At 40.7% G+C, this 14,823-nt stretch overlaps 1 protein-coding gene across 3 annotated transcripts in view; it reads right to left on the bottom strand.

Moving 5' to 3' along the window:
• The window catches only part of LOC102379795 (serine/threonine-protein kinase DCLK1), a 410,739-nt gene that overhangs the window by 384,782 nt on the left and 11,134 nt on the right, over positions 1-14,823 (bottom strand). For all 3 annotated transcript variants that reach the window (XM_014525416.2, XM_025191247.1, XM_025191248.1), the window contains exon 3: positions 11,601-11,947. In XM_014525416.2, coding sequence (XP_014380902.1) covers positions 11,601-11,947 — 347 coding nt within the window. The remainder of the gene's footprint in view (positions 1-11,600; positions 11,948-14,823) is intronic.

Raw genomic sequence — 14,823 nt, 5'->3', positions numbered from 1 at the left:
GGTGAAAGGTGGGTTGGGTCGCCTTATAACCCCAGTCCCGTATCCCTGGTGATGCTGTAATGAGCAGGGAGATCCCAGGCTTATTAAGGAGCCCTGAGGCAGAGCTCAGGATGGAGGAGGGACCTGGGGCCACGCCCAGGTGGCAGAGGAAAGCCTGGTGATGAGTAGTGAGACCCTGAGTGAAAGGGGCAATGAGTAGAGCGGCCCTGTGGGGGTGGGTGGGTGAGTGAGAAGGCCCAGTGAAGGCATAGTGGCCTGTCAAGGGGCCACAAACAAAATAGGCTCAGTCACTCAGGTGAGGGTAGCGGGAGACACCCAACAGACTGCACCAGGGCTGACTGAGGCAAGGAGAGCTAAGGCCGAAGCTGGGTGAGGGTGGGCGGGATGAGTGTGGCCCTGAGAGAGGGTGGTATGAAAGAGGTTGGGTGAGAACCAGCGGAATAAATAGGACCCCAATGAGGGAGGGGTGGCATGTGACTGGCCCTTCGGGGCTGTAAAGAAGAGCTACAACTGTGTACCCAGTTTGCTCCTGCCACAGGCCGGAGAAGTAACACACACACACACACACACACACACACACACACACACACACACACACAGAGTAGCATCTGAGAGGCATGGGATCCATGGAAGGGAGGTTGGAGCGGGTATTAGGCCCCTGTCAGCAGGGTGAGTAAATGGGTAGCCTCGCGCCTTAGTAACAACTTTCATATTTTTCCATCAAGGCATGGCAGCCTAGCAAAGTGGGCAGTTAGCCTAGGGAGCAGGGTGGCTGGCAGAGACCTAACAAGGAGGCCACCCTGTTACAGTCTTCAAACCTGCAGAGCTTGTATTTGATATAGAATCCTAAAATAAAAGGAATGGAAGAATCCTCAAGAGATCTAGTCCAAGGCAGAATTGCCTCTCTGGATTATCTCTTGCTGCAATTTAAGACTATTGCTCCTTGTCCTGTCCCTGCAGCCACAGAAAATAGTCTGCCTCCATCCTCCATATAATGATCCTTCAGGTATTTGATGACTTACCAAATCCCCACTCAGTCTTCTCTTCTCCAGACTCAAAAAACCTGGTTCTTTCAGCCCATCCATACAAGTCATGTGAAATCATGCTCCTGTATTTACTGTAATCACTGGAAAGTTCTTGCAGCATCCTTTGGCAACTGCAAGCAACCTCTGATCCTACAGACCCATACACATGTGCTAAACTTGACTACCATGGAAGCAACTCAGCTACTCACAGTTGTAGAGTTAAGCAGGGGAACATGCATTTGCATAATCAAGGGCAGGCAAAGAATATTAAAAAGCAAACCAATAAAGAAACAGCTATAGTATGTTATGATTTAGAAACACTATTGTCCTAGAAAAGTCAATATTTTTTTTAACTACTCACCAAGTAGTTATGTTATTGTGCCAACCAATACCTATTTTCTAAAACAGAAATGCACCAACACAAGGCAACACACTGCAGCTCATGCAGAGCAGAAAGATACAACAGCTGGATTTAATAATGTTTTTAAAAAGGAATGCAAGGGGCAGAAATGACAAGTCAAGGGCACATTTCTACTTGCATTAACCTAAGAGGGAGTTGCTAGCTGTCAGTTGTTGTTTTTAAATGAGATATATTACCAGCCTTAAGCCCATGTTTAGATCAGATCTTCTAAAGCAAACATAATACAAGAGTACATTCATATCACCAAATGAAATATATATATATTTCATTTGGTGATATATATATTTTTTTTTAGTAAAATGTTAAGCATGCTGAAATAAAACCCCACACATCTAACTGACTAGTTAGTAAACTATACTGTAAGTTCAGTTCTGTGGTACTATTTTTTTAAGTTATTCAGATGCTCTTACAAAAGAGACTCAACAAAATGTCCAAAAAATCTTCCTATGCTTAAAAAAAAAAGTACAAATTTAATTTTAAAAGTTTTTACTCAGATGACAGGGGAAAAATTAACTGTAGTGAACAAACTCGATGTGAAGTCTCACCACAGCTCAAACATGCAGGTTATGGACACTGCAAAGTCCTGATAAATTAGAGATAAGATGTTCTCCTTCAGTCATGGCCCTCACCATTCTATATTAATGGCATTTTGGAGATAAGAGAGAGGGAGATTCAACATCATTTAAAAATATTGTTAACTATTACTTTGATTTTCAAACATCACAAAAGATTCAAGTTTACAGAAGAATTAGTGTCTGTTTCCTATCCTGTGTTATTATTTGCCAACTTCTCAGCTAGTCAGTTTGTGCTAATTTTGGGCATAATAGCATAGAGCAGTGGCTTTCAACCTCTTCATTTTCAGATCCTGAAAAATTTCAACTGAAGGTGTGGGCCCTTTTGAATTGTAAGTGTAGGTATTAACATACTTTTGATTGATCATAGTCATCTTTCAGGGACCCCTTAGACAGTCTGTGGACCCCCAGGGGTCAACAAACCACTGGCATAGACACCCAATGTCATACAAAGAGTACCAGAAGGTTAAAAAAACAAAACAACTCTCCTCCCCCTACCACCCCCCCCCAAAAAAAAAAAAAAAAAAAAAGAGAAACCCAACCAATGATCTACAAGGCCAAAGGCAACCACGCACATCAGTTTCCAACAACACTTCATGTCCCCTGTGTTGTGCACCCTCAAAAAAGTCTGGTATTAAAACAGCATTTATTCCAGTAACACTCAAAAAGTCCTTCAGCTTAACAGACAGTCTTACTTTTAGGAAGCACCATCTGTCATACTTATGGAATATGAGGCATTATAGCCCTTTTGAAAAGTTGGAAATAGCTTTTAAAGAAGATTTTTTTTTTTGTTAAAAAAACTCCCTAATGAATATCTGGATGCTCTTATGATACAGTAACATCTGCTGCAAGAGAATATACTTTAAACATCTTATCATAAGTTGAGCTGCAAACCTTCTGCCTAGTTCAATTAAGAATGCTTTCTAGGCTGTGCAGAAAAGAAACTAATCTAAAGGTCATTGAAGACAAAGTTCTCCTGTTTTAATTTTCAAAACTAAGTCTCAGGTTCGTAAAGAATGCCAATTACCATCCCTGGAAAATCCTATTGTGAGAGAGTTTTTAAGAGACAGAGTAACACAGTTGTCAGCTTCAGGTTTAATAAGAACCCCAAATAGACAAATGAACACTTATTTCTCTTCAATTAGGTGTGGGCTTCTGTTCACTTCTTTACAGCAAACACACTTGTTTGGTTAACAATTAAAATGCTTAGTCAATGTCATAAATGTACGCCTAGCACGGGCTACCAAAGCTGGAAAGGAAACATTCATCATATTATAATTCTAACACTATGAGTCGAATGCCAAGGATCCTCCTATGACTGTACAGAGCCACTTGCTGACATTGTACTAGATTGTAAAACTTCCCCAATATAAAGGGATCATGTTGTATATTTGCAAGAAGTTTCCTCTATTTTCCATAGAGGAAAGCCATTGCTTAATCTTTCAAGGCCCTACAGAGTTTATTCTTCTCCCACCTATTGTCTCCTAAATATCATTGTCAAGATGACAACTGACAGCTTCCATCTCTAAACAGCTAATGATGCTTTCAGCTTTCTTCATGGTTATTAAATTATCAGACAAGTACCATAGTAGTTCCTCACACATGGGAGAAGTGCACCATAAAAAAAATCCCAAAGCTACCTCATTACCCTCCTCCAAATCCCTTCTCAAGACTCAAAAGAACTTGACAATGGGTGGGCAGCTGGCATCTCAAGATACCTGCCTATCATGTAGCCCAACCCTGTCTCATTTTCTTATTCTACCACAGTCTGCCTACATCCATCTGTTGTCTTGTGTCTTACTGGTCAAGTGAAGTGAGGCCTTAAAACTTAAAACACAACTTGGCAGCATTTCTCTGTTTGTCAGTCTAATTACAGTAGCTTTCAGAGGCTGCATATGATCACTTCCAAGATGTCTGTGAATGTTCTAGGCATCAACAGACACAGCCAATTGATTTTGGCAAAAATCGGAAATTCAGAAAAGGGAAATGGCAAACACCCACCTCTCCAATTGTCTATACAACTATTTATTTTGATGATGACAGCCAGCTTCCCTCCCCAATTTCAGCTTTGTCCACCTACCCAATGCAGTTAGGCGCTGACACCCTGAAATGAATTAAGAATGCCAGAGCTGGGGTAGGGGAAAAGGAAGAGAAACATACACACATGGTTTAGGGAGCTAGCAAGATGTCCCTGAAATATATAGAATGGGAGAAGGGCACACAGTGAACATGTGGGAGAAAATGGAGGAATGAAAGGAGTCCCTGTTGTGAACAGCATGCTCAACTCACAGAAACAAAGTGTGCAACCCTCTAATATTCAAATTGTTGCAACAGGCATAATGCATACCACCTAGTCTATGTCTAAAACATCTAGGCACTACTATAATACTTATAACAACACCCATCTTTAGAATAGTTATCATGCAAAAGGTATTGTTCAAGTTTCTTTATATACTGTTCCACATTAACTGTCCAGCCAAAATGCCTCAACCCTATCTCATTCAATTGATTCAGAGGGTTATGATTTGATTTGGAGAGATTAAAGGGTCTCCTGATTCGATTCAGATTCAGAGATTCAGCCACCGAATCGGGCTGAATTGAATCAGCAACCAAAGCTTCGCACAGCCGTAATATATATGTGTATGTGTATATGTGTACATGTATATATAATGTATAAAACAATGATATATATAGTGTGTGTGTGTGTGTGTGTGTGTGCGCGCGGGCACACGCGCATGTCTAGTAGAGAGGAATGTAATCTAAATTTCTTTTACAGCAAGAACTGATATGGTTGTTTTAAGAAAGCAATCTTTTATATCAAAGAAAGAAATAGTGTGCATTCTAAGTATATGATATTATACAATACAGTATGCACACACAATATTTTTAGGTTACGTTCCTCTGTACCAGGTATTTTCCAGAATATGTACAAGTTGCCCTCTTTGAAATAAAAGATTGCTTTTGTAAAGCAAGCATATCACTTCCTGCTTCAAAAGGAATTATTGAACATAAGTGGGGACTCTTCACAACGCAGTTTGTAGCCAGTCCTGTCTGAACAAAAGCTATTTCCTATGGCATGAGCCTAAAAAGCAGTTTTTGGATATTACACGTATACCACACTTAAGTGGGAGAAGCCTTAGCATTTTGATTGCTTTGCATATTTCTGATGCTTTTGTTCACTCAATTTTGGAATGAAAGTCTTGACAGAAAAGATTAATGTTATGGTCTCAGAACTGATTTTATTTAAAGGGTAAACATGAAAAAGTTTTTTTTGTTTTTTTTTTTAAAGCAGGTAAAGTGACTTGCCCAAGTTCACACAACCAGTCAACAACAAAGGGACAGTAAATAAACTTGTCTTCTAACTTCTATGTGGTGCCCAATTTCCCATATCACATAGAAGAAATGTTTATGCTACAGTGTAGAGTGTATAAACCTACGCAAGGCACCTCTATCCCAAAATACAAAAGCTTAGCTCATGGGACAAACTCATGCATATTTTTTTTTTTTAAGTACATAGGGGGTTTAGCATAATGGAAGACATGTTCCCCATACCCGACAGCTGTTAAACCTAAACCAAACAACTGACATGCTCTAGTATCCCAAAGCTGGATATAATACACAAGTTACAACAGCATGGTACTGCTTGGTGTGGCTGTACACTGGCCCACATTATTTCTCTCCCACTTTAACATTATGTGTGATTAGCCAATTGCCCATCAAGAATGATGGGCAACGGGCTGGGGTGGAGTGCTGCCACCTAATGCCCCATGCTGCCGCTGTTCTGTGTCTTGCAGGGAGTGGGGTGGGGGAGCCAAGGCCAGCAGTGCTGCCTCGGCTCCCCCACCCTCTGTCTGGTCTTCAGTGCGGCTTCGGAATAATGGCGGTGCTCCCCCATGCTTGGAGCACTCTGATTGGCTGTTTCTATCAGCCAATCAGAGTGCGAATAAAGCATGACAGACAGACAGACTTAGACGTTTATAATATTAGAATTCTTAGACTAACCCAGGCGTACAGAAATCCAGGAACAAGCTGACTTCACCAGAAGTGCTACAGCTTTGTCCACTAATTCCATTACTAGTTTGCACAGTAGCCCCCTCCCACTGTCCCAGGGCTTGCAAGATGGTCATTTTAGTCAGCACTTTCTTTCTGAAGACCAACTAGACAAACTACGGCAGCTGTTATAAAGATAGGCACATTCTAGATATAAGTGACTACTCCCCCATTTGAAGAAGCACATGAGTGAGCATATTGTATTAAGTATCAATAAATTCCACCAATTTAAAGACAAACACTTGCTCGTTTTAAATTAACAAAGTTAAGAAGGTCATAAAAACACCAAAAAAAGAGGTCATGTCTCAGGAAAATAATCCAAGACTTTTGCCTATACAGTCTTTAGCTTCACATAAACCAATGGATAGGGGCAGATTGTCAAGAGTTTCTGAAGGCCTTCTGACCTGGGCTCCTAAAAACTATACTTTGGAAAATGTTGTCTGTCATCACACAATATAGTTTTTGTGGAGTATTTTATACTGAATTTTACTCATAATAAATTTAAACAATCAGTTTTCCCCAAGATGGCTGCCTGCATTAGATGCTCTCAAATGCCTAGACTCTATGGGCCAGGGGCCCAGTTTATATTAGCACCCTGGTATGAAACTGGCTGGATGAGAAGGGACAACATGCTCCCACAGAGTAAAAGTTACTACACGTTTTTCAAGGAGTAACTTTACCCTGGGATTCCAGCATTTTACTACAGAGTACTGCTGTGTATTGCGTCCATCCCAATTCTATTACAAAGTCAAGTCAACTGACTGAGTAGCAAACATGTTTTGTGCCTCCCCACCCATTAGGGGGAGAAGAGGTCTTCCTCTGCCAAAGCTCCCGCTTCCTGGCTGCATCATGGCATGGGCAGAGTCCTCTGCTGTCAAATACCACAAAGACTATAGTTCCATGGGTCAAATCTGGCCTGTGGGCCATAGGCTGTCAACCCCTAAACTAAACACAACACATGCCACATATTAAGGTAAATACCCAGATAATACTGGTAACTGGGAACACTTGGGTTCCAATCCCAGAATCCCCACTGACCATCTAGGCAAGTCAAGTCATTTCACTGGGTTTCAGCATCTCCTTCTTCAGTGCAGACAGGTCATCCAAGTGTTGTGCTTTCACAAGAATTCCCTTCCCTCCCCACCTTTTTTGAATATTCTTCAGAAAACCCTTGCCTCCAAGTTATATTCCAGAAGAATAATCCTAGCAGAGCTTTATTTTCTGATCCTTATGGCAAATTACTTTTTTGGCTTAAAATGCTTTAAGATTTTATAGCTTTAAAATTAGTGATGAAAGATCTAATCAGATTTAGCTTCTGAGAACAGAGATAGCATAGGGTTTTTGGAAACCCTCTCAGCCCCTAGCAAAAACCACCATAGAAGTTTTCAACTCTAAACACTCTGGAAAAAGTCAGGATTTACCATGGATTTCCTGCCAGTAATTATTCACAGCATGAGTTTAGCAATAAAGAAATCCATCATCACACTCCCAAGCACCATATGGGAGGATCAAGCTTTTGGCAGAGCAAATGGAACAGAAATCGCCTCGCCGGGAACGGGGGGGAAATATAAAACAAAACAAAACAAAACAAAACAAAACAAAACAAAAAAATCGATGGCTTTGTCCTACAGAGGGGTGAGCAACAGGTCACTCCTGCTGAGTGCAAAATCATTGATTTCCCTTTCTGCTAGCTAAACTGCTTTATTTGCTCTGTGGATGGGGTCTGTTACAGACAGCAGGACACAAATGTCTCCTCTCTGCTGAACTGGCAGGGTTAGGTAGCAGACTATGCCTCCTCAACAGAGCACAGTAGAAAGAAAAGAAGGGGATAACTGTCAGGGCACCTGTCTCCTGGGGGCTTCAGTAGCTACAAGACTTGCAAGCCAAGGACTGGGTGTAGAATCTCCTAGGAACACCATTGATTTGAACTCATCTCAGATTTCATGGCTTGACAAAAGGATCTAGTTGAACTGTGACATCAACACAGTTAGAAATACCAAAGTCTTCTCATATATTGTAATCAAGCAGCACAATTGCTTTTGCAAACCATGTAAAGAGACTGAAGATAATTTGTTTGGACTTTTTTGTTGTTTTGCCTGCTTACGGTTGTGTACAGCAAACAAGGACTTGGATATGGAAGGGTCACAGCAATACCCCAAGAGGCAATTTTAATTCGTTTTAACAAAAGTATTAAATGGATTTTAAGTAAAATGTCCAGAAAATGCTGAACTTATTCAGACTGAATTTCTCCATGAAACTACAAAAATTAGGATTTACAGTGCTTTGGAGAAATTGCAGATAGCTGAACAAACTTATTAGCTTCTCACAACATCCCTGTAAAATGAGCATATATCCCAACTCATAAAATGGAGGTAACGGAGACACTGGCAAATTAAGATACTCTCTCAACCTTTCAGCCCCAATTTGAACACTGGTGTCCTTAATTCTCAGCTCCTTGTTTCAATGTATTTGACTATGCTCCCTTCACCTGTCCCAGAAGAGGAATATAATTAGGCCTCAGCTACAAAATCTTCCTCACACAAGCACATTATATCTGAAGGAATATAAGGCAAGCTGTACTCCAAGTACCACCAGTCTGTCTTTAACACAGAGAACTAACTGCAAGTTACTGCAGATGTGCACTCAGCTATTAGGAAATTCAGTTCAGTCAGAAACAAGTCTCACAGGTAGGTCACTGATCATCAGCCACAAGATGGGAATGACTTTTGGTAAATATTGATTTGGATCCAAGTTGAATCAGTATTCCAGATACAAGACTTTTCAATTACCAGTTCCTCGGATCACTTAGGGCAATGACTACACTAAGGTGCAAAAAGGTATGATTGTGGCTTGTAATAGACATACCCAAAATAAGTAGCTAGGGTGCAAACATCTGTACTACTTCAATAGAACAACTGATAAATCCACTTGGGACCCCAGGTAAATACTCTGACAATTAACTTATACCCCTGCAGGTAGTTTAAAGCTGTGTTGGGAATGTCTGTGCAAACCACTGTCACACTGGCTACAGTAAAGATACACCCAAAGTCTCTTACAGTTTCTCACAAGAGAGAGAAAGACAGAGGGACTTCTATATATGTCAATGGTTTGTCTGTTTGTTTCTCTCCTTACCTTTTATATTTGTACCACTTCCTTAGTGCAAACCTTTACATTTGTAAATTCAAATATGCCTTCATCATCCATCATTGCCCCAATAATTCAGGCGGCACTGCAGTTAAGCTTTGTCCTTTTGCGAGAGTTCTCAAGTCTGTGGTGAAATCAGCTTGTGCATTTGGCTGTTAACTGAAGGGTTGGTGATTCAAGGCCACCCAGAGACAGCTGCTTCATCAGTGATAATTGACCCCTCTTCTGAAGTAACAAGCGATCAAAAATTATCATTCAGTCTCTTGCACAGGGTTTAGGCAATTTCCTTGCAGCAGAGGGCACCAAGTCTCATTGCTTCCTTGGTACAGTTGCATGCCATAAACAAACTGACCCACCCCTCCAACTCCACTCAGTCTGCCTTGCTCTTGGACAAAGTCCTGGCTAGGTCTGTACTCCGTTTTGCTTCATGCCTCTTGGCTAACATGAAAGCTCCCCTCATTGCAGACGCACTTGCTGCCCTAGAAGACCACGCCCATGTATGACAAGCCTGCCCTGATAGCACCTCGCTGGATAGACCCCCTCTATCACTGCCTGTTTCTCCAGCTGTAGACAGCAACGAGAGCAACGAGAGGCCCAGCACTCTGCTGGCTGCCCGCTCCCTCTGACCGCTGACCCCCCCGCCATGCCCAATGAAAACAGAGGGGGATCTGCCTTGAGATCCTGTCTGGGAAGGCACTGTACACATGGACAGTCAAAGTATTTCAGGCCCATGTCCTCACCACCCGCCCTGACACAACTTGGAGGCAATACCTAGTGGCAGCAAGGCTGTCCGGCCTGGTGCACCCTGTACAAGCTACTCATTACCAAAAGAACTGGTGAGAACTGCATAGGGCCCTGGCCACAGGCACTTTTGTCCACCACTCAGACCTGGTGGCATTGGTAGTCTGCCCTTTCTGTGAGAAGGAGGTGGACGAGACTCTCTTCCTAGACTGCCCCCAGCTGCAGTCACTCTCTGCTGCCCTCAGAACCCTCTTTGGAACACTGAACTTGGACTTCCCCAGGATTGTACATCTTCTCCATCTTGTATACCATTGGCCAAGGGGAGGGCGATTTGCTTGGCCAATTTCTTGCTGGGCCAGGTCAAGATGGCAACTCTGAAAAGCTGCAGAAACTAGTTTGTGGGGGCTGGCTCTGATAGTGCCTTCTAACTCTTCCCCTTCCTGGCCCAGGTATATGTCACATTTGAATTCGGACACTGCACCTTGCAACAAAATGTAGACCAGTTTGTATTGCACTGGGCCACTGAGGTGGCCCTCTGCAAGGTAGAAGATGGACAGCTGATCCTACATATGTAATCCCATGAGGGACATAGGGGAAAGGGTTTCAATCTCCGGTGACATGGTGTTATTTGTTTGTCACTGACAAGGGTTTTATGCTTGGCCCCTCTGCTAATTTGTTTGTTATTTGTATAATAAAAGGTTTACAAAAGCCTTTTGCAAGAAGTATACTTCTCCAGTTTTGCTATCATGGATCTATTTGAGGAGGTCTGTTTCTTTGTTTTTTAAATATACATGCGCATGCATGTGTGCATGCACACACATCCCGTAGGAAGCACACTGCAAAGAAAGGGGCAATTATCTTTAGTTTAAATTGGTCAAAAAAGCCTCTAGAATTTTGACTGTGCCTTTGTTCAGGCTAGAGGCATCAGGAACAGACACTACACAAAGTGACACTGTGAAGCAATAGTTAAATAGCAATTCTTTGGGACAATTGGAAAAGATTCTCATTTGGGTGCTGCTAGTGAACAGACCCCATCTTTCATTCCGTAGAAGAGAAAGTCCTCACCCACCTTTTATGCTTGTAACTTCATTTTTTTTTTTAAACAATTAGTTCAGTATGCAAATTATGCCTCAGTAATAGGGTACAGATTGTACTTTGTTCATTTTAGACACAAAATTATCCAACACAATGGGATGTGTCCTCATTGCTCGTTATTAGAAATTACTGACGCTAAGAACAATGATTCACAGGCTGTTACAGAAAAGAAACCAAAAATAGGTTAAAGGAAGCAGTTCATCATTCTATAGGATTGTGTCCCTCATTTGTGGTTTCTGACATTGATTTTCAAAGCCACATTACAATCTTAATTCTTGGCAGATTCAGTTATAAAACATGCCGTAAATACCAGACCATCCACTGATGCCAAATTTTATTTCATAAAAAAAAAATCTTTGATTAACACAAGAACAAGGGAGGCACATTACTCTGCTTCTCTTCTGTAGAATACAACACCAGCTGATCCACTGGAACAAATTTAATTATACCCAAGACTAAAGTGTAAATAAAAAGTTTTCCTTTATGGAAAGCCCCTACCATTTCCCAGTGCTGGAGATGGGTGGTGGTGATGAGGATGATGAAAATTCTTACCTGCTTTCCATCCAACGTGTACAGGCGTTTTACCACTCCTGAATCCAGCTTGATAGCATCAGTTATATCAGTGAGAACCTGTTCAAATGAATGTGCCGTCTTCTTGTTAAGCAGGATCCGGACTGCCTTACGTGGTTTCACACCACTCCTTATGATGGTGACCAGTTTAGGCCGAATGAAATCCTTGTTCTCTTTTGTATCTGAGGTGCTTCCTTTGGCAGTGGCAAGTGATGGCACTGTACGAGAAGCGGAAGTTGTCTTAACATTCACTGACCAGTTTGGGTTTACATTCTTTGTGTACTCCAGTTTCTTGAAGGGTTCTATTGAACCACATACATAGCTCTCCCCTGAAAAAGAAAATGAGTGACATACTAGTAAGACTAATGCTGGAAAAAAAGACAGACAGACAGACACTGCCCTGTTCTTGATCTGCCCTATTTGTAACATCTCTCCTCCTCTTTTTAAGTAGCACAGACCATAGTACAGTCTGTATCACTCAGCCATAGGACTATATCAGGAAACCATCATTACAAAGCGGATTAAAATAGCAGTTTGTTTGCAAGATTTTCAGACAACAGCTTCTTAGGGCGTATAGAAACAATTTTTAATGTTTTAAATGGGGACTGGAAAGTTTGTGCAGTTCAGCTGAATCTGCTGCAAATGTTCAGGCAGCCCACTCTTATACCATAGTAAATGATAGTTAAGGCAAAGCACCTCAACCCTGAATGAAATTTGACTGAAATTATCATGGTACGCCTTCCCTTATTGCAGACAGATAAAATAGTTACAACAGCTTAGCTAATTCACAGTCATGAGTGATAACTTCCCTCCCTTTTAAAATAGTGATATTTTGTGTCTGTCCATGGTCTCACACTGAATATTGCATAATCTGATGTACTGGAATTGAAGGACCTGATTATAAAATAAAAACATTTGCCAGAACAGTCCTTTCACCCTCATATACACAACTGAACTTTCAGTGTCTCTTAATGTGAGAGAAAACACAAATCCCATACACTTTAGAATAATCAAATATTAACGATTTTTTTTAAATTAAAATTTAGTTTTTTAAAAATTAGTTTTTAACTAATAGAGAATTGGTGAATTTAGACTAAAGAGTCGACCCATGTTGGACACTTTCAATCCAGAAATTAAAAAACCTAAAGTATCAGTTAAAATAGATAAATAAATGGCAATAGAAACAGTTCCATTCACAATACTATCCAAACAGATTGTGTTTGGAATTATTTCTCCTGCAAAGCAAAACTGTGTTAAAGTTGACAACCACAAAAATTATTAGTCAGCATTTTTAATTTTGAAATTGAATGGTGGACAAAAGTTAAAACCAAAAGCATACACTGCAAAATAGGATTTCAATTTTAAAGTTCTTTGGTTTCTGTAATTTGATTTGCATTAACATAAAAAAAAAACATGCATCATCAATAGTACTGTCCATGGCACTTTGTGCTATTAAGAAAATGACAAACACACTTCCTGCCCTAAATATTGTAAGAAAAACTCCCCTCCACCAAAAAAAAAAAAGGAAAAGAAAACCGCTAAAAATAGTTTTCTGAGATTCCTACAATGGAAATAAGTGCAAGTTACTATTAGCACTAGCTTTGCAGAAGTAACTAAATGACAAGTATGTTTTTTGATTCAGAATACATATGCTATCTACTGCACCTAGTGCAAAAGGCATTGAAAAGAGAGAGGGAAACATCAAACAGACATCACTGGAAGGGCAGAGAACCTTGGGCAGTCATTCTCAATCAGGTTTGCCTTGAGATCCTTTCAAGGGTTAGCACTGTTAGGTATGTAACAGGATACACAAAATAAACCCAGGGATTTCAAATAGGGATCTAAAGCATTAAAAACATTCTGAGCTGTTGTAGTCAGAGCATTTTGATACAGAAGAATTGCTTTATTATTTTTCAGTAGTCAAAAATAAGTAAAAACTAAGAAGTGGCATTTTCCAAGGTGTTCTTTGAGTCTAAAATAGTTGAGAACAACTGACCTAGGGTTAGGAATATATGATAAGCAGTAAGTTCAAGGCAGTGGTCAAGATGGAACTCTCATGATCAGAAGTTAATACCCGATGCGGTGATAGAGGGGAAGCCAATTGAGAGATTCAGAGGTAACAACAGAATCAAACCAACAAGTTAAGAAGATAGTTTTGAAGAGGAGATAGGAAAGTATCAAACTGACATGATCAGGAGAAAGAAGAGATCCAATAAGGGCAATTACAGTTATCAAAATATGCTTAAGAACTCTGTACAATTTAGTTTGGAACATAAAATATGCAGATGATTGGGAGTGGAGGTGGTTCCATTTCCATCATTTCAGTCATCCAATGTATATATGCTGTGTCCTCAAAACAAAAAGGTTCACCAATTAATTCTAATAATGATCTCAGACAGATCAAACTGGACACATTCCCTTTTATCCAGATCTCTGCCCCATACATTTAGCATGAACTTTTCAGCTGATGCACAATGTAAATGCTGCCTCTTTGGCTAAGTACAGCTAGGCAAAAAGCCCAAGTCTGAATCGATTCAATCTTCACAGGTTAGTCTCAACTGCATAGATTGAACTGATAAGCAAGTGAACTGACATGCACTTTGATTCCATAAATGCAGCCACATGCCTGCAATGGCCTAGGTCAGAAGCTGGGCTGAGAGTGGGGTGGGGGAGTCCTAGAGCACACCTCCATGCTCTGCTGGAGCATACAGCTTGAGCCACAGCTAGTCTTGCACTTTGGGGAGGGGGGGAGGTGCAAAGCATCCTGGGATGCTGGGGCACTGAGTTAACTTGAAACTGGAGAGGATTTGGGACAGAAGTTTAATAAATTGAGCTGATTTAAATCAGCTAAATCTGATACTACATCCATCCAGGTTTATTTTAAACCAGTTTCCACTATTTTGAACATCCGCTGTGTTGCAGATTAGAACTGGTTTCCGATCATTTATGCTGTTTTATGTGTAATTTCTGGTCCTAGCCTTTGTGAGCATCCCTCATTCATATATTTTAAGAATTTTAAAGTGTGTTATATTAATATAATATGTTATATTAATAATTTATTATTAATACAATTTATTATATTAATATAATATATTTTATATATATTAACATATATATTATTGGCACGGGCCAAGTCCTGGAGGACTGGAAAAGGGCCAATGTGGTCCCCATTTTCAAGAAGGGGAGGAAGGAGGACCCAGGCCAC

This window comes from Alligator sinensis, unplaced genomic scaffold (genome assembly GCF_000455745.1).
Source record: "Alligator sinensis unplaced genomic scaffold, ASM45574v1 scaffold1034_1, whole genome shotgun sequence".
Lineage (NCBI taxonomy): Eukaryota > Metazoa > Chordata > Crocodylia > Alligatoridae > Alligator > Alligator sinensis.
Note: the sequence above shows the minus strand (reverse complement) of the source record. Positions and strands in the feature narration are given on the sequence as shown.